Raw genomic sequence first — 25,161 nt, forward strand, 5'->3', positions numbered from 1 at the left:
GGAAAAGGAAGATCCGGGAAACAGAGCCCAACACAGGAGAGAAGTCAAAGAAACCCTTTAATGAGTAGTCTTTGCTTAGCTCTAATAATGTAGGACATGGATGTAACGAAAGCGTTGAGTTAACCTGACTATAGAGGGAGTGAGAGTTGATAGAATGGAGATAAAAGTCTTCACCCTATAATAGAAATGTAGAGATCAGGACATTTCTGAATCTGACAAGTCAAGGGCAATAATATAGTCATATTAATTAGACAGACGGAGGAAGAAACAGCTTTAAAAGGTGAGGGAGAATTTTATGTTAAGTGAATTTTACTATACACACACACACAAAACAGAAGGTGAGGAGTAGGAGCCAGATAATTGAATAGTCAAATATTTTATCTTAAAAACAGAATTTAAAACTGAAAAGCACTCATTTAAAAACCTTTATTAGAGAAAATGTTGGAGGGAAAGAAAACCCTATCAGAGAGGCCCACAGTCAGCGTCTTGGTATGTATCCTCGCAGATATGTTTTCACACCCACACAGTGCTATACAGAAATTGTTAACGATTTTCTGGTTGTGGAGGCAATGGAATTATTTACAGAACTGTCATCCTGGTGTTTTTTAAAAGTCATTTTGGAAAGTCTTTAATTTGTTAATTCCTTCTGTTTTCTGTGTGTTGGCTTTTTGGCCGTGAGGCATGTGGGACTCCTAGCTCCCTGACCCTGCGTTGGAAGGCAAAGTCCCAACCACGTAGCGCTAGGGAAGGACCATCATCCCAGTGTTCTTAATGCGGTTTTTTCGTGTAGCAGAACATCACTGGCATCCTTTCGTTTTAGCCTGCGTGGGTCTGCCACCTCATCGTTTTAGATGTCTGCATAGAGTCTGCTGTGTAACTATGCTGTGTTTATTTTAACCAGTCTCCTGTTGCTGGGCACTTTGGTCTTTTCAGTTTGCCGTCGTAAACACCAACAGTGAAGGTCCTTGTACCTGGGTCTTTCACATATTTTGTTGCTTCTCTCCTTAGGATAAATAATAGGATATAGAATTGCTGAGTCAAATGATAGGCGCCTGAAATGTGTTTTACCAGTTTACCTCAGTAGCATTTATTCGGCTGGGACAACAGATGCTCGGGTTGGAAAGACACCACATACACATCAGGGATTAGTGGTTTCTATGGAAATATGCCAGAGGAGTTATGTGAGTGACAAGCCGGAGATGTGGCTGTGGGCCCCTGAGAGGAAGCTTCATGGAAGTCATGGGACTGAGCTAGGGATTAAACCTTGGGTGAGATTTAGGTTGGATAGGAACAAGGCTAGGAGAGATTGTCACTTGTAGGGAGGTATTTTCTGAGAGTTGTTGGCCCCTCAGCCCTTAAGCTGACATCAGTCTTCCCAGCCTCGGGCCACTTGGTGTATCTCAGTCTACCTGCCATCACTGGGCTTTGAGAGACCCAGGTGTTCTAGCCTCACATGATGAGAGGGCAGGCTGAGAGAGACCCGACCAGGGTCTCCGTGGGGTGTAGCTTAAAGGATGGAGAACAGTGGAACAGTCATATCTCTGATGTGGAGGCAGACATCATAGAAGAAGCAGAACAGAATTGAAAAAGACAACAGGGACTTCCCTGGAGCCTCAGTGGTGAAGAATCCACCTGCCAGCGCAGGAGACGTGGGCTTAGCCCCTCGTCTAGGAAGACCTCACAGACGGCGGGGCAGCTAAGCACATGCACCACAGCTCCTGACCTGGGCTCTGGAGGCCAGGGGCTGCAGCTGCTGAAGCCCACACGCCTGGAGCCCCCGCTCTGCAACACGGGAAGCCCCCTCAGTGGGACGCCCGTGCACCACAGCTGGAGAAAAGCCTGCACGGCAACAGAGACCCGGCACAGCCAAACAGAAATAATAGCACTGTGTTTCAAAAAGAGAGTAAGACCTTAAAGCTTCTGGAAGAAAAGAAACTGGAGAGCTCACAACCACAACTTCGGGTTAGGCAAAGATTTATTACTTGGCGGAAAGTACTATATGCTTTAGTTTTCTGTTGCTGCTGTAACAAATTACCACAGTATAAGACCTTAAAACAAGCCAAATTTTTTATCTTATAGTTCCCTTAGGTCAGAAACCAAAGGGCTCAGCCAGGTCTTTACTTAATCTTATAAACACCGAAGTCAAAGCATCAGCAGGGCCGCGGTCCTTCCTGGGGACTCGAGGGTTGAAGGTGGCTCCTTATTCATTCAAGTTGTTGGCAGAATGAATTCCTTGTGGTTTGAGGACTGAGGCCCCCATTTCTTCGCTAGCTACCAGTCGAGGCCTGTTCTCCGCTTGTAAAGGCCGCTCACATTCGGTGGCTGTGGCTCCTTCCTGTCTCTCCACAGCCAGCACTGGCAGGCTGAGTGCCTTTCATGCTTAGAACTTCCCCGGTCTTTTTTTAATTCACGTCTTTGTAACTCACCCTTCCATCTTCCTCTTGTACTTCTAGGAGCTCATATGATTCGATTAAGCTCATCCAGATAATCTGCCATAATCTTTGCATGGCAGGATTCCATGACCTTAGATACATCTATGAAGTCCTTTTTGCCTGTATTATAATATTTTCAAAAGTTCCTGGGATTAGAATGTGAGCACTTTTTGAGGGGAGGAACGTTTTTCTGCCTGCTAGTCCCTAAAATTAAAAATCTAAAATAAAAAACTCTAGAAATCTTTGAGAAAATGAATAAATAAACCACAACCTGGAGAAAAATATTCATATATACCTGACAAAGGACAGATCTAGGATAAAATGCTTACAAATTGACAGTAAAAAAAAAATCAATTTAAAAATAAGCAAAAGACTTGAACAGACTCTTGACAAAAGAAGTTATAAAAATGAACAATAAACACATGGTGAAAAGATGCTTAACCTCATTAGTCATCGCAGAAGTGCAAATGAAAACACATTCTTTAGAACAACTAAGATAAAGGCTAACCCCAGCAAATGTTGGTGGGATTCAGAGCAGCTGGAACTCTGGTAAATTGTGGTGAGATTATAAAGTGATGCAGCCACTTTAGAAATCTGTCAGCTTCTTAGAAAGCTAAGCATATTCTTCTCTACTATGACCTAGAAGTTCCACTCCTAAGTGCTCATGCAAAAGAAAACATGTTCACAAGATGTGAGTAAGAATGTCTGCCGCTGCTGCTGCATCGCTGCAGTCGTGTCCGACTCTGTGCGACCCCATAGACGGCAGCCCACCAGGCTCCCCTGTCCCTGGGATTCTCCAGGCAAGAATAATGGAGTGGGCTGCCACTGCCTTCTCCAATGCATGAAGGTGAAAAGTGAAAGTGAAGTCACTCAGTCGTGTCTGACTCTTTGCGACTCCATGGACTGCAGCCTACCAGGCTCCTCCATCCATGAGATTTTCCGGGTCAGAGTACTGGAGTGGGGTGCCATCGCCTTCTCCAGGAATGTCTATAGCACCTTTATTTAAAATGGTTCAAAACTGCAAACAACCCAACTGTCTATTAACATACAGTGACTGGTAAGTGAATTTTGGTATATTCATTCAGTGGAATATAATTCATCAGGTTTTAAAAAGAATGAATTATCAGTATATAAACAATACAGATGAATCTTAAAAACATTCCGTTTATGTTCAAGAAATTCAAGAGTGGACAAAAATGGTAAAAATCAGAAAGTGGTTGCACAGGCAGGGGAATTGACTGGGAAGTGGGAGGGGGAGCTTTCTTGTCTGATGGAGAAAGTCATCTTGTTTTGTGAGTGTGTATGATTGTCAAAGCTCATTGAATGAAAACCTAGGCTCTTTGTGTTGTCTTATATCCAATAAGTGATGAAAATTCATAAAAATGTATGAGAACATATTACAAAGAGATCAGTTTTCAGAAGTAAATTAATTTGCAGAAGTAAAAATCAGTTTATGAATTTTAAATCACCAGTGAGCATTTGAAAAATAAATGAGAATGATGAGAACAGGAGTAAAGACCTCTAAAAATCCTCTCCTCCATGAAGACAGTGAAGAAATGGTCCAGATCAATGATTTCAGTTGCCAAGATGCTGAAACAACCTAAGTGCCCATCCGCAGATGAACGGATGAAGATGTGGAGGGTGTGTGTATGTGATTGTTGTATGTGTGTATATGTACATATTGTAGATGTGAGTATATATACACACACACACATAGAGAAATATAAACAATGGGATATTACTCACCTGTTAAAAATGGATGAAATTTTGTCCTTTGCAGCAACATGGATAGACTTGGAGGACATTATGCTAAGTGAAATAAGTCTGAGAAAGATAAATACTGTATGATACCACATATATGGAATCTAAAAAATACAACAAACTAGTGAATATAACAGAGAAGTAGACTCAGATATGGAGAACAAACTGGTGGTTTCCAGTGGAGAGGGCCAGGAAGGGGCATATAGGGCTAGGGGATTGAGAGGTACAGACTGCTGGGTATAAGATGGGCTCAGGGATGTATTGCACAGCGTGGGAAATACAGCCAATATTTTGTAATAACTAAATGGAAAGTAACTTTTATAATTCTATAAAAAATTTAAAATAAAAACAATCAGTTGTTTCAGGACTCTGGGAATTAAGCAGAGGCCTTCAGCACTCTGGGGCATGTTCATTGCCTCTCTAGAAAAGCCAGTTCTTGTTATGAGTATTGGACTTCGATTTACCATATATTTCATCAGTCACCAGGTGGATATCTTTCTCATCTTATTAGTATCTCTTTTAATCAGAAAGTGTCTTACAGTTAATGGCATATCATAGGTTAATGGCAATGGGCCTTTTTTTCTTTCATAATGCATTTTACAATAGATGGCATGTTAGATTCAAAGAAGTATGATCATTTTTCTTGTGGGTCCCTTCTATGATTGACTAAGGCTTCCCTGGTGGCTCATATGGTAAAGTGTCTGCCTACAGTGTGGGAGACCCGGCTTCAATCCCTGGGTCGGGAAGATCCTCTGGAGAAGGAAATGGCAACCCACTCCAGTACTCTTGCCTGGAAAATCCCATGGATGGAGGAGCCTGGTAGCCTACAGTCTATGGGGTCGCAAAGAGTCGGACACGACTGAGCAACTTCACTTTCACTTTATCTGAGTCTTACAATCTATTTCAAAATGCTCAGTGCAATACATTTTCTAACTGAAACAGTTGTATGAAGTGTCTTTAGTTCTAAAAAGCCACATGTTTAGTAGTCTCACATTTGATATGAGTCTTATAAGGAAAATGAGCATGATTTTCTTAAAAGAAAAAAACTTTGCAATAGAATTTTAATTAGCTTCCAACATATGTCACACACAGACCCAGGGATAGTGTGAGCTTGGGAGTGCAGCAGCCCTGGATGCAGGCGTGTGTAGCTGGGTCTTGATTTCATAGACTCTGTGGCTGCCTAGTTCCAGTTAGTTATTAAGGTCAAACTTCATGGGTCAGACCTTTCCTGTGTCATCCATTCCGTGGATGAAGAGAGCCTTCCATTGGCAGTTATGGCATTGCTGTCCTGGGGGCCGGGAAGGCTGGGAGGAATGAGAAGGGATCATTTCTAATTTAAAAAGTCTCCTCCCTATAACAGCAGTCAAGAGTGATCATCTCATTCCGTTGTGTGGGGTTTACTTCTTTTACCTTCTTTGGGTGTGTTTGGAACAGAGAACTAACTGAAGTCTGATTTTTAAGAACCATTTCTACTTTATTTTATTTCTATTCTATTTTAATTTTGCAGCCTGCAGTGAGCTGCATACTCCATCACTAGATCGAAAACCAAATAGCTTTGTGGCAGTGAGCGTGACCACCCCGCCCCAGGCATTCTGGACGAAGCACGCACAGACGGAGATCATCGAGGTGGGTGCTTCCTGCCCCCGGCGGCTCCAGGACTGCTGCTGGGCCTGGTGGGAGGCCTGCTCAGTGCCCTGAGCGCCCATAGCTGTAGCTGTATTCCTGTGGGTTGTCGCTCTTCTTTCATGAAAGTTCATTCAGCACATTGCTGTCTTTCATCACACTTCCTCATCTGGGTGGTGCTTTTATTTGCTGTGTTGTTTATAGTTGTGCAGTCGTGTTCCATTCTGCGACCCCATGGACTGTAGCCCGCCAGGCTCCTCTGTTCATGGGATTCTCCAGGCAAGAATATGGAGTGGGGTGCCATTTCCTCCTCCAGGGATCTTCCTGACCCAGGGAGCGAACCCCAGTCCCTGCATTGGCAGGGGCCTGTTTACCACAGAGCCATCAGAGAAACCCTTTACCTGCCGTATCCTTTAGAGTTGTTGACTATCTATTGGCTGGCTGTTTTTGAACAGTGATCCTCTAAGGCTGATTGCTTTTTAAGAGGTGAGACCTCATACTCCCTTCTCATCTCGAGTTGGCTGCTGCTTTTGGACACTTGTGGTCTTCATTCAAAGTTTAGGGAATGTGACTATCAACCAACCCTCTTACTGGCCATACTTTTTATTGGTTTGTATTTTTATATCCTTTTTTGAGTTGTGTGGTATGTATTTAATCTTTACATGCAATGAAGTGACACACAGTCACCTCAGGAATTTTATCAGATTTCTCTAGATAATTGAGCACATTACATAAGTTATGAAACTAAGTGTAGGAGGTGGCTGGTGTGAGCTCCTGTAAGATTTTATTGGTGATGTGAGTTTCTGTGTGAATGTTGCCCTCCCTGGCAGTCTCCAGCAAGCAAACTGCATTTCTCCTTTCCAAGTTTTACATTTTGCTTGATAGACCCTCTAATTACCTTGGAAATTTATGTCCAAGTTCAAGGCAACAGTTCCGGTTTCTAGCATTTGTCTAGCACTGCCTACCCGCGAAGCAGAGCACTGGGAGCTGTGGGTGGCACAGTGACCCTTGAGCCCCTGCCCTCAGGGAGTGTGCCAGGCTGTGGGTGAGGAGGCCAAAGTGAACATGGCTCCCTGCAGACGAGCGGAGTGTGGGCCGTGTGAGAGCAGAGCGAGCAGGACAGTGCGTGGGGATGGGGGCCTGTCCCACTCGCTGTGCGGCTCACACTGTATCGTGTGTGCACGTGGCACCCCAAGGGTGCAGGGGGTCTGGCCATGCCGTAGCCGGCTGGTCTACAGGTGTGTTTAAGGCGGGTCCTGGGGGAGTGATCTGGGGCCTCACTGGCAGCGGGGAGGAATGGAGGAAGGGGGCGTGAGAGGGAGGCTCTGCAGGTGGAACTTGCAGGGGTGAATCGTCCCTGGGTGGTTCAGAACAACAGAGAAGGCAGCAAAGCAGGTGCCTGGGTCTGGAGCCTCCTTGGAAGGAGAGTCAGGGGGAGTCTGAACCAGCAGATGGAGTGGTTGGGTGGGGCTGTGGCCCCAGCAGGTCACTGTGGGGTGGGGGTGGGGACGCGACTGTCCAGCAGGGTGGCGAGACACCACATCGGGGACTGCAGGTACAGACAAGAACTGCGAACAGCTTGGCCGAGATCGCTAACCACTGCCCGAGGAAGCAAGTTTAATACAATGGCGTTTGAGGTCAGGGCTGGGCTGCCAAGAAATAGTGACCTGTGATCTAGAGACTCGCAGCTCATCTTCAGAAAAAGACAACCTTAAAAAAGCTGGACCTCCATTATTACAAACCTAGGATTCTAGAAATAAACAGTTCTGACCATTCATTTCCTCTTTCATCTTTCCATCTGCCTCAGCTTAAAGGAAGAGCCTACAGCAGTAGACCCAAACACGTCTGCAGCTGTAAGAGTAGTTACAGAAAGTCTTTCCTGCTGGGGGGATGGGGGGGCTGTAGGGTGAGCTCGTGGGCCCAGCGTGTGGTGATCTATTCATGGTATCTGGGCCTACAGGCTTTGTCTTTCTTGGAAAGCAGAGTTTGGCTTGTCTGCATCCCTGTAAAGCCTGTTTGCATTCCTGTTGATCCAAGCTGGTAAGATGTTAGTTTCTCCTTCTGAGAATGTTGGTGTATTTCAAAAGCAACCACTCAAGGAAAATGCAACTCTGTATTCTGATTGTTTTTTTTTTTTCCTGTTGTAGGGAACCAATGATCCTATATTTCTAAGCAGCATTGCCTTCTTTCAAGACTCTCTCATCAATCAGATGACACAGATCAAGCTGTCCGTGTATGATGTCAAGGACAGATCTCAGGGAACAGTTAAGTACCATGTTGTGGTTCGTGGGATGTTCTTCCCTTCTTTTTCTAAAGCTGCATAATTGTCTGAGAGGTGAACACAAGACTGACTTTACTCCTGGCTTGCGAATTAGTGTCCAGGTGTTTTTGTCTTTGGGAACATCTTTCTGAGCCTCCCATTGGGCTTCTGAGATGAAGTCAGACGTGTTGAGAGAGCCATCCAGCCAGACCCCCCCTCCTCCCCCCAGCCACGAGAGCTGGAGGAGAGGCTCAGCGTGGGCACTGATGCTGTCTCCCCTCTCCCGCAGATGTACTTGCTGGGGTCCGGGACTTTCGTCGTCAAAGATCTGCTCCAGGACAGGCACCATAGGTTGTATTTAACACTAAGGTTGGTATTTAATTTTGTCTGTCTGCAAGGATCTGGAATCACAAGGTCCAGGGATGGATGGGGAAGGTCCGACCCTATATTGAGAGAGTGTGTTACCTTCAACCCCCATCCCCAGAAGCCAGCCTTGGGGGGAGGTGGTTGTCATTGAGGAGAAAGAAAAACACAGCCTGTCAGAGGGCCTGTCATGGAGCGGAAGTGTGCAGTGTTCGTGGGAAGTATGCAGACCTAAAGGAAAACCTTGTGTACATCTGATAATACCAAATGTATTTGGCTGCCATCTGCCCCCCGCAATAGGATATGATCTCCCAGAGAGCAGGTATCCCAAGACTTAGAACAGTGTCTGCTGCTCAGGAAATATTTGTGGAAGGAACAAATGAGGGGAGGGAGGGGCCACCCCCACTGTGATGGGGTCAAGATGTCAGTCCTTCCCAAATTCATTTCAGGGGCAGGCCCCACCCTGATGTAGTGTTCTGTCTGTCTGTCTCTCCATATTTCCCCCCCCCCCCCCCCCCCCAAATAATGTAACAATTGGGAAAATAGTCTGAAATAGCAGAGACAGTTTTGATGTAGGAGATGAATTCTTGGCCAGTAGTGTGACATTCTGAAGACGCAGAGATGACAGTATTGCATGCGCTGGGGAGGGCTGGCCCTGCAGTGAGCCTGTGTGTGTGGAGAGCCTGGCTCAGGACAAGAGAAGGGTCTTGGGAGAACAGGCGGGTTCGCTTCAGGGAAGGATGGTTAGAGGAAAACACTCAGGGTCATCCATTGCCAGAGCTGATTCTGGTTGGACATCATCCTTTTTAAAAGGAGCTAGAGATGGTCATTGAACAGTGTGACTGGGGTTGACTTTCCCAGGCACAAGAACCATGAGAATGAGTCACAAAGGAAACGGTCGGTGGATGGATGTGGCCGTGCAAAAATTTAGAGCCTGGCTAAGCCCCACACTTCAGGCTTCACAGTATTGCTTTATGAGTCAGAGACGCACCAGAGCTTCCCTGAATGAATCAGATGGGCCCAGGCAGCTGGCAGCCACCCTGAGGCATCTTGGGGTGAAACTGACCAGGGCTAGAGGGGCCTCAGCTGTATCACGAAGGATTCAGAGGCTTTGGGAATTCCCGGGTGACCTCCGCTAACTGGAGTCCAGGCCTAGGACTTGAGGCTAATCAGATCTTGAGGATGGAGTGGATGGAGCAGAAAGGGGTCCTGTGCCAGAAGAAGATGCTCTGGGTCCTGACTCTGAGATGTGTCCCTGTCACTCTCAGGGGAGGGGCAGCCCAGGGATGAAGGGCCCCTGCCTCCCAAGCGGGCAGGGAGGTGGCTTTGCCCCTCCCGCTTTACTGGCACATCCGTGCTTCTCTGTGGGGCGTCGCCCCCTCCCAGATGCGGCCTTCCCTTGCGGCCCCACCTTTGCTCCCCTGCTGCCCTCAGAGCCCCCGCGTGTGGCAGCTTCTGTGGGCCGACCAGCTGGCCCCGTCCTGGTGCCCCCAGGACCTGCCGACCACCCGCGACGCTGAGCTCTGTGCCTAGCAGAGAGTGAGGCGCAGGCACCGCGCCAACACCACAGGGCGCTGCTGGTTGCAGGTCCGCGGAGAGTGACCGCGTGGGCAGCATCGCTGTGATGGGCTGGCAGATGGAGGAGAAGTCGGGTCAGCGGCCCCCAGTGACCCGGTCTCTGGACACCGTCAACGGGAGGGTGAGCATAGCATCTTCTCCCTCTGGGTGGGCTGGAGGGCCCTCCTAACGGATGTGGCCTCTGAGTTCAGGGGACGGGACAGTGGGGCCCCTACCGGGCATGCCTGCGCCCCCAGGCACTTATCCGGTAGAGAGGGGGGTCCCCAGCCTCTGTTCCAGGTCACAGCTGGCTCCTCAATAGTGGGAGCTGCAGGTGGGAGGGGAGAGGTGGCTTGCAGGTGTGGACTGAGACCCGGGTTGCCTCTGAGGGTGGGTTAAGGTCTTCCTCTCCCAGACACTCCCTGCCCATGGCTGCCTGGGCCCCATCGCACACCTGCGCCCCCCACCCACCTCTCCCTGCCCTGCCTCATGCACAGCCGCTCACACAGACACTCTCAAACAAGAGCCCAAACACTGATAAGTCGTCATTGTAAAATACAGAGATCTCTCATTGCACCCAAAGCAAGTCTGAAACGTTAGCGATGGAAATACTCTCAGGCCTGTCTACCACCGCCCTTTCATCCTACACAGCAAAACACTCAGAGACAAAGGGAAGTGACTTGGTCAGAAGAGTGCATTTCTAGAAACCCGTGTGGGCGGAGGGCGTCAGTGTCCCAGGCGGTGGCTTCTCTTGTTTGTGGCTGGGCCTGGGTGTTTCTCACAGAGTCAACTGTGGATACTAGTTTCAAGGAGGCTTTTATGGTCTAAGATACGCCCTGGAGTCGCCCAAGTCAGTTTCGTCATGCTCGTGTGTATGTGTTTTTAGATGGTTCTGCCTGTTGACGAGAGCTTGACTGAGGCCTTGGGGATCCGATCCAAATATGCTTCGTTGCGAAAAGACACTTTACTGAAATCGGGTAAGCAGCTTCGTCCGTGGGTACTCTTGCCACTCTCGTGAGTGTCCACTTGGGCCCGCGGTCCCCTCCCCCACCTGCTCCAATTGTCAGGGCGTGTCCGCCAGTGGTCACCTCCCGGCACACCAGCATGCAAGTCTTTGGTTCAGCGTATTGGGAACTGGTGACCCTCCAGGCGAGGGGCTCCTCCTCCCTTTGGCCCCGTCTTGATGACTCGATTGCCAGTGGCCCTCCCCACCCAGTCCCAGCACCTCCAAGCCAGGGACATGGTCTGGGACGACAAGACTGCATGTCCCGGGGCAGGAGCACTGAGGCTGTCACTCGGTGGGCTTGGGTTTAAGTGTTCAGATTCCCTGGAGATAAACAGTAAGGAGACCTGGGGGTGAGGGCACCGTGTAGGCTGGGGGGCCGCGGCAGCCCGCCCCCGCTCACTGCAGCTGTCTCTCTCCCACCTCAGTGTTTGGTGGTGCCATCTGCCGCATGTACCGCTTCCCGACCACCGAGGGCAACCACTTGCGGATCCTGGAGCAGATGGCAGAGAGTGTGCTGTCCCTGCACGTGCCCCGGCAGTTTGTGAAGCTCCTGCTGGAGGAGGACGCAGCCAGGTGAGGCCCAGGGCTCCTGCCGGCCACCCCTTCCCGCAGAAAAGCTCGTAGAGGGGGTGGGTGAGCACAGACCTCAGACAGGCCTGGTCGCACGCCCAGCCCAGCCGCCTGCCTGCTCCTCAGCCTGGCTCAGTTTGCTCAACTGTGTCCCCCGTTTGTGTGTGAGGAAGTCACAAGATCGCCTGCCTGACAGGCCCGCTGTGCCAGCTCCGAGCACATGTTCCCTCCGCTTCAGCATTCCTTTTGCTGATTTAATATTAATAAAATGGTATGACTTTTTAACTTCAGATAATTTAGTAGATTCCTAAAAACATTTAAAAATTAGCCCCCCAGAGGAAAAAGTGCATAGTGTAAAAAGTGAAAGAGTGCAAAAAGTCTTTTTACCAAAAATGCAAGTCTTGAGATGCTCAACTTTCTTGTTCATTTCCCAAGAAACAGCCACTTCAGCCATGTCAGTGTTTTCTGCTGCATTTCTGTATATATGCACAGAGAACTCTCAATCAGTTTCAGGGATTAACTCCTGGTTGGGAAAGGGAGAGCCTCATAAATGATGAGGACTTCAGGTCTTTTATACTTTCTCCCCAGTTTCCTAAAATGGGTATCCTTTTTTAAAAATCCATGTGTGTGTTCATCATTCTGATTCTGTAGCTGCTATTTCCTGCCGAGCTGAGATTGTGTATCATTTCTGTCTCTTTGGCCATGCTGCATGGCAAGCTGGGGATCGAACCCATGCCTCTGAAGTGGAATCTCAGGTTCTTAGCCACTGGACCACCAGGGAAGTCCCATATATTTCAGTTCTTAAGCAGCTTTCATTTCTGTGGAGATCCCAAGTCCTCTTTCTTGTCCTCGTCTCCCCTCACCCTCACACCTTCTATATCCGGACAGTCTGTCACTCACACAGAAAGTGACGGGAGCGGTGGCTGAAGTTGCCGGTTTCCCGGAGTCCTTGTCCCAGACCTAGAAGGGATGGCAGTGAGACTCAAGGGCCTGGCGGCTGTGGGACCCACACTGCTGAGCAGCCCAGCTGCAGGCTCGTTGGACAGCTTTCTGTTCTGCAGCTCTGCTCGGGGAGGGCGGGAAGGCCCATGCTTCCCAGAAGCCAGGGGGCAGAACTCTGGGGGACGAGGAGAGGGGAGAGGGTTGCCCTCAGGCTCTAGTCCTCTTGTGATCCGGGAGGGTCGGACTCAAATGGACTGCAGCTCAAGCTCTTGTGGCCCCTGGACATGTGCGTGGCCACAGGGGCCATGGCAGAGCCACTCCCCTCTCTAGTCCTTCGCTGCGTTTTCCCTGAACACCTAGGTTCGTACGGAAAGCCTGTCTGTGCAGTGTCCACACGGTCAGTGGTTGCCCACCTTTCGTACAGCCGCACGTGGGGCCATCCACTGTGCTGCCCTGCTGCTGGCCCCCAGACCCACAGGGCCTTCCCTGAGCGTCCATGACACGTCCACGACCATCTGGCCTCCTGGATGCTCAGGACTCCTGAGCCTCCTCTGCCAGGAGGGAGTGGGCACCATGGCCTGATGTGTGTGTTTTGCTTGCAGAGTGTGTGAGCTGGAGGAGCTGGGGGAGCTGTCCCCATGCTGGGAGAGCCTCCGGCGCCAGATTGTCACACAGTACCAGACCATCATCCTCACCTACCAGGAGAACCTGACCGACCTCCATCAGTACAAAGGTGGGCGCCCATCCTCATTTCGCAGCTAAAAACCTGGAATCCAGGGCTGCTCACATATGCCCACTGACAGACGCTCTAATGGATTTTTAAAAATAGATTCTCATGTAGATGTTGGTTCTTTCAGATATGGAGTTTTCAGATCTTAATTAAGACAAATGTGTGAATTGCATTGAAAGTTCCTTCCATGGTGTCATCTGCCAAAACAAACCACTAGGATGAAACTGAGGAGAGAGAGAGTCCCAAGCTGCCGGTCCACGTGACTGCCTCATCTTGGTCCTGCATCAGTGCACTGCCCAAAAGAATGTAGGCCTTTTGCCTTGAGACCAGGCCAGGCGCGGTTTCTAGATTTCCTAGCTTAACTGGTGGTCCTTATACTGATACATGGACTTCCCAGGTGGCACCAGTGGTAAAGAATCTGCCTGCCAGTGAAGGAGATGCTAGAGACGCGGGTTCGATCCCTGGGTCGGGAGGATCCCCTGGAGAAGGAAATGGTAACCCACACCTGTATTCTTGCCTGGGAAATGCCATGGACAGAGGAGCCTGGTGGGCTACAGTCCATGGGGTCGCAGAGTCAGAAAAAAACATGAGTGCACACACACACACACACACACACACACATTGACATAAAAATTGTCTGAGTGAAGCTCTCCATTTTAAGGCTCAAAAGAGAAAATGAAATACAGACACCTCTTATTAAAAGGTGCCCCTTGATTTTCAAAGCATGTTTGGGTAGATTTAGAGAACGATGATAAACTCAGTCCCTTTGGATTCCAAATGAAATGACTGGTTTTCTATTACTTATTCTCCAGATCCTTCCCTTCTTCCCCTTTTTATAATAGAATTTCAGGTTTTCAGGAAAGTCATAAGGCCTTAATATGGTTTTGACACAGAACATAGAAAGCTGTCCATGAACTTGACTGAGAAGAAGCCAGCATCAGGAATGGCGGCAAGGTGATGGCGCCCTGGGTCTGGTTTGCGTCTGAAGAAAGGATCTGAGTGCATTTCTAAGAGAAATTGCAGTGTTTTCCTGAAGGGACGTAGGGACCTGCTGGTGTTGGTTGCCTGTTGCCTGGGGAGTCTGAGACCATACACCTGGGTGTTTCTGGAGCAGAGCTTCTGAGGTGTCGTGTGTATCTATGTCCCCTGAGAATCTTGTTAACAGCAGATCTGGGGTTTGGCATTTCTGACAGGCTCCCAGGAAGCTGGTGTCGCTGGTCCGTGGGCCCCCCCACCCATCAGTAGCTGGGGAACAGTATCCTGGGCAAAGCGCAGAGCAGATGGTGGCCAGTCTTCATTTCTATGCTGGCAAAATAAATGTGCCATTTTTCACTGAATGTTTATTTCTCCTCATTGTCACCGTAATTTGTAATCCCTTTCTTTTCTCGGCATGTAATTCTTCACTTAGTTGAGTATTCCAGTTATAGAAGTAAGAGCGTGAATATCTTGTTAGGAAGCACGGTCCAAGCCCCTGAGCCACGCAGGGTGTGCGCAGGGGCGTGTGAGTGTGCGCTAGGGCCGGACCAGGTGCCTTGTGGCGTCTGCTCACCGCGGCCGACTCAGGGTGGCGAGTGGGCCTTCTCGCCACTTTCCAGGTTTGGCGTGTCGCTGCTGTTGCGCAGTTTCTTGGATCTTAGGTGCTGGAAGGCTCTGCGGTGGGAACAGGCACTTTCTGGCACGGGCCTCCCTGCTTTTTATAGCGGTGCTGACAGCATGCTGCACACAGTTCCATCCCTGAGTCAGACCTCTCGGCTGAGAGCTGGTGCAGGCAGGTCTGGTGTCCTTCCTCAGCTTCCGAGGGTGGCTCTGCCTGCCTCCACTCGCCCCTGGGACCCCAGACCAGTCTTCTGGCCAGGAGCCGCCATCCCTCAGCGTTTCACAGCCCCCATCATCAGGGAAGGAGGCGTGCTCGTGGGCAGCTTGGAGTCCCCGAGGCCTCTGCCAACATGTGCCTGCTCGCCCACAGCAGTGTCCCCACAGGGTCCCTTCTCTGGGCGCCTTTCTTGCACGCTGGATACGGGCTGACCATCTTTATCTTTTCTCCTTCTGATCCTTAGGTCCCTCGTTCAAAGCAAGCAGTTTGAAAGCAGATAAAAAGCTAGAATTTGTTCCCACTAACTTACACATACAAAGGATGAGAGTTCAGGATGATGGAGGAGCAGGTAACTGCCCCATGAATCATGTCGGTTCTTTCCTTGGTCCCTGAGCTGTCACACGTCTGTCCTGTGTGTCTGCTGTGGCGTTGGGCTGAGAGCACAGCACAGGGACCTCCAAGGCCTTTGTGAGGAGCTCTAGCACCTTCCTCTCGTTTGTCTTCCCTCCAGCTTCCTTGCGTTTCTGGGGCAGAAAACGGCCCACAGGTCATCCTTCTGAGGCAGGGGCGCAGGCTGAGTTGTGGGTGTCTGTGTGGCCCCACCCCAAGACCCACACAGGCCCCTCTGAGCCAAGATGAGGGTGCTGGGCTCCAGAGGCCCTCAGGCACCCTGGATGGTGGGACTAGTGTTGCCACAGGCTGCTTGGAGCCGGGCTGGTAGGGGACCCCAGAGCTTCGTGCATATCCCCGTAGCCAGCTTTGTCCACAGGCCCGAGCCAGAGTAACGGAGGAGAGCTTTCTGTCATTCAGATCAGAACTATGACATCGTCACCATCGGGGCACCAGCGGCACACTGCCAGGGCTTCAAGTCAGGAGGTCTCCGCAAAAAGCTGCACAAGTTTGAAGAGACAAAGAAACAGTAAGTTCTCAGAGGGTGTCTGTCCTCCTTGTTCTGCTGTCTCAGGCTTCCTAGATTAAAAAAAAAAAAGTCACAAGGGGACCGCAGAAATATTCAGCGTCCGATCTGCTTTTGCGGGGTTGGGGGAGCTGCCTGAGGAGCCTGTGCTGGGAGGTGACCTAGTGCCCGAGGGCCTGTCCCTGCAAAACGGCAACCGATTGAAAAATCCGTCGGGAGAATGGTGCCCCCGGTCCTCGTGGACTTGGCGGGCTCCGCTGCCCTTTAGAAACCCTGGTTGAAGGTCATAGGGTGCGAGGTCTGGGAAAGATGGTTTCCTCTCCTGGAGGACATTGGTGGTCAGTGTTCCCAGGGTCAGAGAGGCTCCAGGGGCTGCAGGGAGTGACCAATCAGAGTGGGGGAAACGGCGAGGTGGGCGGGGCACGTGATAAGGGGCGGGGCCTTGGGGCCAGAGCTCGGGGGGGCAGGGTGAGCTGGTGGCTAGAGCTGACAGGTTGAGCAGGTAGGTCAATGCCAGTGCTAGGAGCCTGTTGGAAAGAGGGTGCAGGGGCTGCTGCAGGGCAGGGACGACAGGGAGAGAGTGCTAAGCTGAGCTCTGGTGTCTGACACTGGGAAGCATTGGTGATCTTCCCAAACATCACCTGGCTAGACTTACCTTGACTGGAGGGCTCTAATGTAGGAAGTAGATGGGATGCATGTAGGTGATGCCGTGGGCTCTTCAGACCTACAGGTAGAGGAGGAGTGGGACCAAGACAAGCTTGTCTCAGGCTGGTAGGAAAGACGATGGGAAATGAGGGGAGATGGTGGAGGACACTGATGGAGTGAGGTTCTAGAGAAGGTGGGGAGGCAGGATCCTGGGCAGTGATCCTGGAAGGGGCAGGAGAAGGAGGTGGTATCGCAGAGAAAGAAGAAAGTGGGGCTGCAGCAGAGCAGCCTGTGCAGAATGTGGAGCTGAGGGGCCCCAGCACCAAGGCCCACAATCCTCAGGAGGTCCCGTGGAGCAGTTGTGGAGGCCTGGCGACTGAGGCCACACACACAGTGCTGGCCGTAGCCTCAGGCCAGAGCTGGCTCTGTGTCCTGGGCGGGTGTCAGGACAGGGCTTGAGCAGGTTGACCTTGGACTGCAGGGGCTGAGGAGAAAGGACAGGTGCAGTGGGCTGAGGGGTGAGCGGGCAGGCAGAGAGCACCCAGGGACTCAGGGTTCAGCGCTGTCCCCAGGGCAGAGGGTGGGAAGTGAGCCTCAGACTGGGCAGCATCTCTGGGATCCTGCCCACCTTCCTGCAGCCCCCTTGACATGGATCTGGCCCCACCAAGGGCTCCTCAAACCAGGCCACCAGACTCACCCGAGGATTTTCCAGCCTGGTGGTCCCCTGGGAATTAGGGCAAAGCCAGCTTCCTGTGCCACCGCCGCTCTGCACGGCCAGCCGCGCGTGTGTCGCTGCACTGCATGTGGGGGTGTGAGCGTGCGACTCGGCCCTGGGGGAGAAAGCCAGTCAGGGGCCGGCCCTGGCCCAGGAAGGTCGGGGTGTTGACACTAGTTATCCTGCATGTGAACTTCAGGACTCTTATTCCCCAAAGGCTTTTGTAGTATTTTTCAAATATATAACGTACATGTTTATGTATTTTCCTACTCATGGCATAAAACCACCTGCAGGAATGGTTTGCACCAGGGGAGCTCTCCTCAGCGCAGGTGTAACCCACCACATGCAGCGTCTCCCTGGGGCTCAAGCACATGCGCAGACGCTGCTCTGACCAGGGAGCACCCTGGGCTCCTAAGTTGAATCCTCCCTGTGGTCGGGGCCTCCTCAAGTTATCTCCAGAATTTTGATGAAAGAGAACTTGATTTTTTTGTTTTGCATTTGCCGTTTGCTAACAAGCTGCTAATATTTCGTCTTGGTTCTTTTCTTTAGCAGTTTTGAGGAGTGTTGGTGAGTTCTCTGTCTGTGGAGAGTGTGCGTTTGGGTCTTGCTCTCGTGCAGAGAAAGCCTGTCCCCTCCTCTGTGAGGTGCTGCCCCTGCCACGCCCCCGCAGGCTCCTAGCCGTAATCTCATAGACAGAACTCTCCTTCCAACTGCAATGTTCTGTGATAATGAATAGCCCGTCTCCAGTCTGCTGTTTCAAACCCTCCCAGTCTGGCTGCGTCACTTGGAGCAAAGACCCAGCTCTCTCTCCATGACAAGGAAGCACCTAGGCCAGGCAGGTCCCAGGTACTGAGGCTTCAAGCCAGTACAGTGATGTGTTTGGGAGTCCCTTCCTGGCTTCTTTTACTGCCATCTAAGGCTCTTCTGTTTTTACTTCCCCTTCACCTCTCGCAGGAATGAAACCAGCTTGCTTTTTCTTTGGCCATGCCTCATGGCACATAGGGTCTTAGTTCCCTGACCAGGCATTGAACCCCTCTCATGCCATGGAAGTGCAGTGTCTCAGTCGTAGACCAGCAGGGGAGTCCCCAGTGTACATTTTTATATTTAATGGTTAATGGAGGTTTGCAAAACGAATTACTAGGGTTTAACCCCTGGAGGGCAAACCAGGGGTTAATATAATCAGATGACTTTCTCCACCAAAGAATGAGACGGCAGCCAGAATCCTGGTGCCTGCTGACCGGGGCCCCCAGGTGCTGCTCCAGGCCTCCCCAGGCTCACCCAGCGCGCGGCCCCGGCCCAGAACAGGGGCTCTGCACCAGGACTCGTGAGGCTCCCACTGCCCTCGGGACCGCTGCCTTCTCGGAGCTGGAGCAGCTCAGGGCCCTGGCTGGGCGGGCCAGGGGGCCACGGGGCCATGGCCCTGTCCCCCAGCCGAGGCCCTGCAGCTGCCCCATTGTTAGTCTTTGGGCTCACACGACTGTTGTTCACAGTCGCCCATGAACAGCCGCTGTTTGAGGCGTGTCCTTTCTCACTCCCGCCATGTGTCCCTTCCATGAGCCCCAGTTACTGATAGGACCTGTGTGTGAGGACTCGTGGGGAGTGGGGAGGTGATTCCTCTCCGGCTGGCTAGAGGCTTTGTGTTTGCTGAAATGGACACACCGTTCCACACACACACGAACGTGCACTTCACGTCACGAGTGTTCTCTCAAGACTGGGGCCTGGGAAGAAGAGATTTGAAAACTCCCATCCTGAGACTTGACTCCGCTGAGTGGCAGCTATTCATTGGGCAGAGTGATTGCAGCTTGGAGAGCAGCGTGTGCACCTCATGCTGTGCGGGCCTGACTGCGGCCTGCTGCATGGGCTTCTGACACCTCCATCGTTTCTCACTGTGACGTCTGGGCTTGGGGTGTTGTTTGTTCTGGGGTGCTGTGGTTTTCGTGTGTGCATGCTGACCCCGTAGTCTGTCGGGGGCAGGGCAGGGCCGTTTCTTGGTGACCCGGCTTCCGGTTAGCCTGGAAAGAGCCCAGTAAGGAAAGGGCTCATCCCTGATCACGTGACCCTCTTCTCCCGGGGCAACGAAGGAGGGTGTGGTCCTCCACCTTCTCTCTCCTCCCCCAGAGTTCTTTTAGGGTGTCAGTCAAGGCCCTTCATTCCGTGAAAGATGGTTGCCTTATATGTTTTCCCCCTGCTTCCCTCACTTCCTCAGGTGGTCTGAAAAATAAGTTTGTAATATAGGGTTGATTTGGCATTTTAGCCAAGAGACATTCAGTTTATGTCCCCATCTAGAAGGTCCCAAGATGGAGTTGGTTCCCCAGAGGCTGGTGTTTGTGCCGGGCAGTGGCTGAGCTGTGGCTCTGACGTTGCATCCCAAGAGGCACACACATGTCGCTTGGCGGCAGAGATAGGGAGGACCGGTTTCCTAAGTCACTGACTGCCTTGCCTCCGGTCTGGCGCATCCTCCATGCCCCTCCATCCCTCAGGACAAGATTTTTTAAGCAAGGGAGTCCCAGAGCAGGAGAGAAAGGACAGAAGCCCAGTTTTCTGGGGACTTCCTGAGGTAAACACACAAAGGAGGGTGTGGGTCTATGTGTAGGAAGTTTGAAGTCCTTGTTGGCCAAATGAGAAACCAGGAATCTTTTGGCAAAGTCCAGCCCCCACTGAAGTCTGCTTGTACTGTGACGTGACCCCCTCCAGAATCAGCAGACCCCAAGTCTCCACTTAGGTAACACTTAGAAACTGACAGAAGAGGTTCTTAGGTGAAAGATGGTGGATGTTCAGATGGCTACCGGGCTCAGTATCTGTACACATGTGCATAAACACAGTAGAAATACAGATATGTGGGAATATAGATAAAAGACTTAACTGTATTTTAACATTTCAAGCCTATACCATATAGACAGGGTGGATCTCCTGAGATTTACTCTTGCCCGTCAACAACTAGACTAGCCTAGGAAGACACCCCTGAGGAACAGGACGCTTCACCTTGTGTTGGGTGTGGGCTGGGCTTGGGAGGGTGTCTCCAGCCTTGTCAACTTGGGAGAACCCTTTTGAATCTGTTCCAATCCTTCCTAGCACATCATCCAGCTGCCAGTCCATCATCTACATACCACAGGACATCATCAGAGCTAAGGAGATCATTGCCCAGATCAATACCCTCAAAACCCAAGTGAGTTACTACGCCGAGCGGCTCTCGAGGGCGGCCAAGGACAGGTCTGCCACTGGCCTGGAAAGAACACTTGCCATCTTGGCAGACAAGGTAGGAGGGACTCTCCTGCTACAGGGGGGGTGGGTCCCTTGGGTTTCTGAAAACCCCTGGACACCTCACGTGTGCTGAGAGCTGTCCACACAAGTGGTGATGCTGGGATGACCTCGAAGGTCTGTCTGCCTTCAGGCCTGTTTCCCACACAGCCTGGAGTGGAGGTCTGGGACTGGCCTGTGGTCATAGAGCTGGAGGGGGGCCAAGGTAGTGACGGAGCCCAGGGCTCAGGATCCTCGGTGACGGCCTCATGCCCTTGACTTTGCAGTGAGTGCCGGGGGCTTGTTGAAGCTGGGGCGGCTCCTCCGCCTCCTTGGTAATGGCCTGCTCAGCACGGTTTGGGTGCTGAGAGGCTGGGTGTGCGTGTGTCCCTGCAGACCCGGCAGCTGGTCACCGTGTGTGACTGCAAGCTGCTGGCTACCTCCATCCATGGGCTGAATGCCGCCCGGCCTGACTACATCGCCTCCAAGGCCTCGCCCACCTCGACCGAGGAGGAGCAGGTGATGCTGCGGAATGACCAGGACACCCTCATGGCTCGGTGGTCGGGCAGGAACAGCCGGTCTTCTCTGCAGGTGGACTGGCACGAGGGGGAGTGGGTGAGTCCGCACTCCCCACCCCCCCACCCCCCATGCTGAGCGGGCCATGGGCCCTGCCAGGCTGCATCTTCCTGGGACTGAGGGACTGAGGACTTGGGAGCTGTGCTCTGACGTCAGTTCGTGCTCTCCCGAAGGGGGGCCCCAAGAGCAGGTCTGTCCCTCTCGTAGCGACACACCACAAAGCCAGCCCTGTCGCTTGTTGGGTCTGCTCTTCAGAGGCACTGGCTCCTCCAGCCCCACCCCAGTGTCCTGAATCCTGTCTGTGTTTCTGGAGACACCCCCTCCCAAACCCAAGTGATCAGCAGCTCCCCCCAGGGGGCCTCAGTCTCCTGTGACGGTCGTGTGAGGTCTGCGGTGGACGGAGGAGGGGACGAGACCGTCCCTTCTGCCTGCCCTGGCCTCTGGGATAGTGACTGGCAGACTCTCCACAAAACAGGACATTGGTTTGCCTTTTGGAGCTGTGAATTTTCTCGCTGTTTCTAAGTTGGGGGCTTTGGGGAGCATGGGGCCCAGGCGGGGATCCGAATCGGGGGCGTCTGGCTTGTGTTCTGCCCCACCCGAGGCACTGACCCCGTGCCCTTGCTCTGGAAGGAGAAGGTGTGGCTGAATGTGGACAAGAGCCTGGAGTGCATCATCCAGCGGGTGGACAAGCTGCTGCAGCGCGAGCGCCTGCAGGGCGAGGGCTGCGAAGACGGCCTCCCGGGCGCCGGCAGCGGCTCCAGCCGCAAAGGTAACCGGGGCAGCCAGGCCTACTGGATCCGACCGGAGGACGCCCTCTGCGATGCCCCCTCCTCGCCATGCCCCTCCGCTGCATGCTGCCCTCACCCGACCACACCCACACGTGCGTATGCAGCCCAGGTCCCATGCATACTGTCCGTCTGTCCGTGTGTCTCTAACTCCATGACCCCACGCAGACTGCAGGGAGGCCTCTCAGCAGAGGGGAGTGTCGCAGTGCCCGGAGCAGCAGGCGAGGTGCGGGGGGCTCTCCGCGTCTTCACGGCTTGTTGGCCCTCAGCCCTCCCGGGTCCCCCCTGCTGCATCTGGAGGGTCGGGCTCCTAAGCATTTGTGGTTTGTCCACCCACCTGGGAACCTGAAGGAAGCGGAATGGTAGACACCTTTCTGATGAGATTGCCTGTTGCATCAGGGATGAAGGAATAGGCGCAGCGTGCAGGGAAGAGTGAGCTGGTGGCAGGCCCAGCGCTTGTCTGTAGAGGCTGGTGGTCGTGGGCTGGGAGCCCTTTTACAGCCGCAGCCTGCTGCCCTGGCCCGTGCTGGTAACTCAGGGTGGGCCCCTCTGCCACGCCTGGGGCCCGGTGGGGTTTATCTGTTTAGCGCCACCTCCAGGTGGGTCTCTCCGTGGATGGCAGGACAGTGGCCTGGAGCAGCCTGCTGCATAAAGAGCCCGCCATCTGTGGAGATGGAGCCTAACCAGGCACTCCGTCCTGCTGGCTCCTAAAGCTGGGGGTGCCGTGCTTTCTGAACACGGAGGTGCTTGGTCCCTACAGCTCCGGCCTTTACTAAGAGCTGGTGGGGCCGTGGGCCAGGCAGCTGAGACTGGCCGCCGCTGCCTCCTGGCTCCCCTTTGGGAGTGTCACGCAGTGGGAGGCAAGGTGCTGACAGGCCTCCGGCAGCAGGACTTGTTTCCACGCTGGGCAGCGTTCCTTCACGACAGGCAGGCTCCTGTCGGAGCGGCTTGGTGAGTCAGATGCCCTCTGCACTCCAGCCCTCCTGCAGTCTGTCCCCAGGCCGCTCCTCTCACGAGCGTGTGTCTCCACAGTGTCTGCATCCTCCACTCTCCATCTGCGAGGGTTTGACTTTCAGTTCCCTAGACCTGTATTTAGTTCATGGAGCTGTCTTGTCGTCGTTCGTGTTCTCATTTTTTACCGTAAATTGTGTTGCTTTTAACAATCTTCTGAAAGTTCATTGCTCATCTCTCTTTAATATTGTCTTGCTTGCAATTTAAACATTTTTCTGGAGATAAAAAAAAGTTATTGATTGGAGTTTTTAAAAAATGCAGGAGGTAGCTTGTTTAATCAGGTACACTGTTTATTAAACGCTCTCTTTTTCTAGGCACATCTGGTAATGTTCAAACTACAGACATATTTAAGTGCAGTTTTGAAGTGATTTAAATGAGCATTTATTTATGATATCTAGGGTGTGGCTGGTACCTGTGTGTGCCTGACAGATCAGCTCTGTTCTGCTCGCAGGAGTAGGAAGTGTCTGAGAGTCTGACTCTGCTGATCAGCATTCAGAGAAACATATGAAACCATGTGCCTCCAAAGTACCCGCCCATGATCCTAAGCATAGCCGGGAAGCCATTCAGACCCCCGTGTGCTGCGGTGGATCAGGGGAACCAGACTGAGACGTTTGTCTTACTCCGTCTCTTGTCCTCAGGGGCCAGAGCTGGGCTCTGTCATGCTTCCTGATGCCCTTCCAGGTTCCCAGGGTGGTCCTTTCGGCCTAACGAGCCGGTTGGGTTCACACCAGTGTATTTATTACCTGTAAACAACAACTTCTGCTTCTTGGAAAGACTTTAGTATCCCTTTTCATTCCAGTTCCCCACCCCTTGCTGGGTCCTTGGTTTTCATCTTTCATCAGGAAGTTGCCCTGCCTCAACCTTGCCTGGTGGGTGGGGTTCCCCTGGGGCCAGGGCTCAGCAGGACCCACTGACCAGTCCCCACCGACAGGAGCCACAGAGGCTCCATGGCCCTCCTTCTCCTGGTTGTCTCTCCCCAGGTGACCCGTCCTCACCCCTCCCCGCCAGCCTGCCAGGATCTGCGGACTTCCACAACATCCCGTGCACACACACTCCTGCTCTCTCTGTCCCCAGAGAGTTATTCCAACCTCGGACCTGCTTTCTGTTAACCCGAGGTCTACGGGTCACAGCCCAGGTCGTGTGCCCTTGAGATTACGTGCTGCATGTGTGTGGAGCCGTCCACCGTGGTCAGCAAATCTCAAGGGACTCAGTGCCCTAAGGCCACCAGAGGAGATCCTTCCCTCTCCCTGTTACTGAAGATGAATTTACCCAGCAGGTTTAGCCCCCAACCTTTTCTCAGGCGTAGTCCCAGCCCAGCCACTTGGGATCAGTGCGGATCATGAAAGCAGGCCTCTAGACCCTTCTCCTCATGGAGATTCGGGATCTCAGAGGTTCTGGGGAGGCAGGAGTCGGTATTCTTCCCAGGCACTTCAGGTTTTAACCAGACAGATGTTCTGTGCCACACACCCCATGGTGGCTTCCCTCCTTAGAAAGCAGATGGTCTCAGGGGTGTGAGCTCTGGAGATGACACTGAAGTCTTCACCACACACAGGTCTTTAACACTGCTCTGTTTTCTGTCCCGCTGGCCAGTTCAGGAAGTCATGGCCAGAGACAGAGGGGAGACCCTGGCCACCGCCCTCTGGCAAAGCCCAGGGGGTCAAGTGTCCATCCAGCTGCCTCTGTCTGTCCTTGGGGATCTGAAACTGCCTATTTCAGGATCTGAAAACATTCTTGGAAACCGAAAGTTCAGATGTAAAATAAGCTTTTACCCCCAAACAATCCCTTCTCAAACTTGTTTCTTAATAAGTGGCACACACAGTTAACCAGGAAAATTTTAGGAGTCCTGCTGGCTCCTAAAGCTGGGTCCTGCTGAGCCCTGGCCCCAGGGGAACCCCACCCTGGGGTGGGGTTTTTAAAGGAAAAGTGAAATTGAAGTGAGTACTTCCTGATGCTACTCAGGGTGAAATCAAGTTAAACTTGGTATCTTTAAGGGACCCAAGGGGGCGTTCCAGTTGTAGCCCTCCCTCAGTCATAAAGGTTTTGTATTCGGCTTATGTGGCCAAGATGGGCGTGGATGTGTTTGGTGTATGGGTTTCCTGACCGGACTCCAACCTTTTGGATCTCAGCAGTTGACCTCTAGCCCAGGCTCCACGGCCCATTAGGGCGGTGGGCTCTGAACTGGACACTTACTTACTGGTCGGTCTCTCTCACTACACGCC

At 52.1% G+C, this 25,161-nt stretch overlaps 1 protein-coding gene across 7 annotated transcripts in view; it reads left to right on the top strand.

Annotated features, from left to right (window-relative positions):
- The window catches only part of INPP4A (inositol polyphosphate-4-phosphatase type I A), a 115,874-nt gene that overhangs the window by 67,393 nt on the left and 23,320 nt on the right, over positions 1–25,161 (top strand). For 4 of the 7 annotated variants that reach the window (XM_052647544.1, XM_052647542.1, XM_052647545.1 and 1 more), the window contains 12 exons: positions 5,701–5,819; positions 7,964–8,080; positions 8,366–8,445; positions 10,027–10,138; positions 10,883–10,973; positions 11,428–11,575; positions 13,117–13,247; positions 15,302–15,406; positions 15,868–15,976; positions 20,406–20,589; positions 20,967–21,185; positions 21,777–22,026. In XM_052647544.1, coding sequence (XP_052503504.1) covers positions 5,701–5,819; positions 7,964–8,080; positions 8,366–8,445; positions 10,027–10,138; positions 10,883–10,973; positions 11,428–11,575; positions 13,117–13,247; positions 15,302–15,406; positions 15,868–15,976; positions 20,406–20,589; positions 20,967–21,185; positions 21,777–22,026 — 1,665 coding nt within the window. The remainder of the gene's footprint in view (positions 1–5,700; positions 5,820–7,963; positions 8,081–8,365; positions 8,446–10,026; positions 10,139–10,882; positions 10,974–11,427; positions 11,576–13,116; positions 13,248–15,301; positions 15,407–15,867; positions 15,977–20,405; positions 20,590–20,966; positions 21,186–21,776; positions 22,027–25,161) is intronic. The other 3 variants (XM_052647547.1, XM_052647546.1, XM_052647543.1) reach the window with 2 other exon arrangements.

This window comes from Budorcas taxicolor, chromosome 11 (assembly GCF_023091745.1).
Source record: "Budorcas taxicolor isolate Tak-1 chromosome 11, Takin1.1, whole genome shotgun sequence".
NCBI lineage: Eukaryota > Metazoa > Chordata > Mammalia > Artiodactyla > Bovidae > Budorcas > Budorcas taxicolor.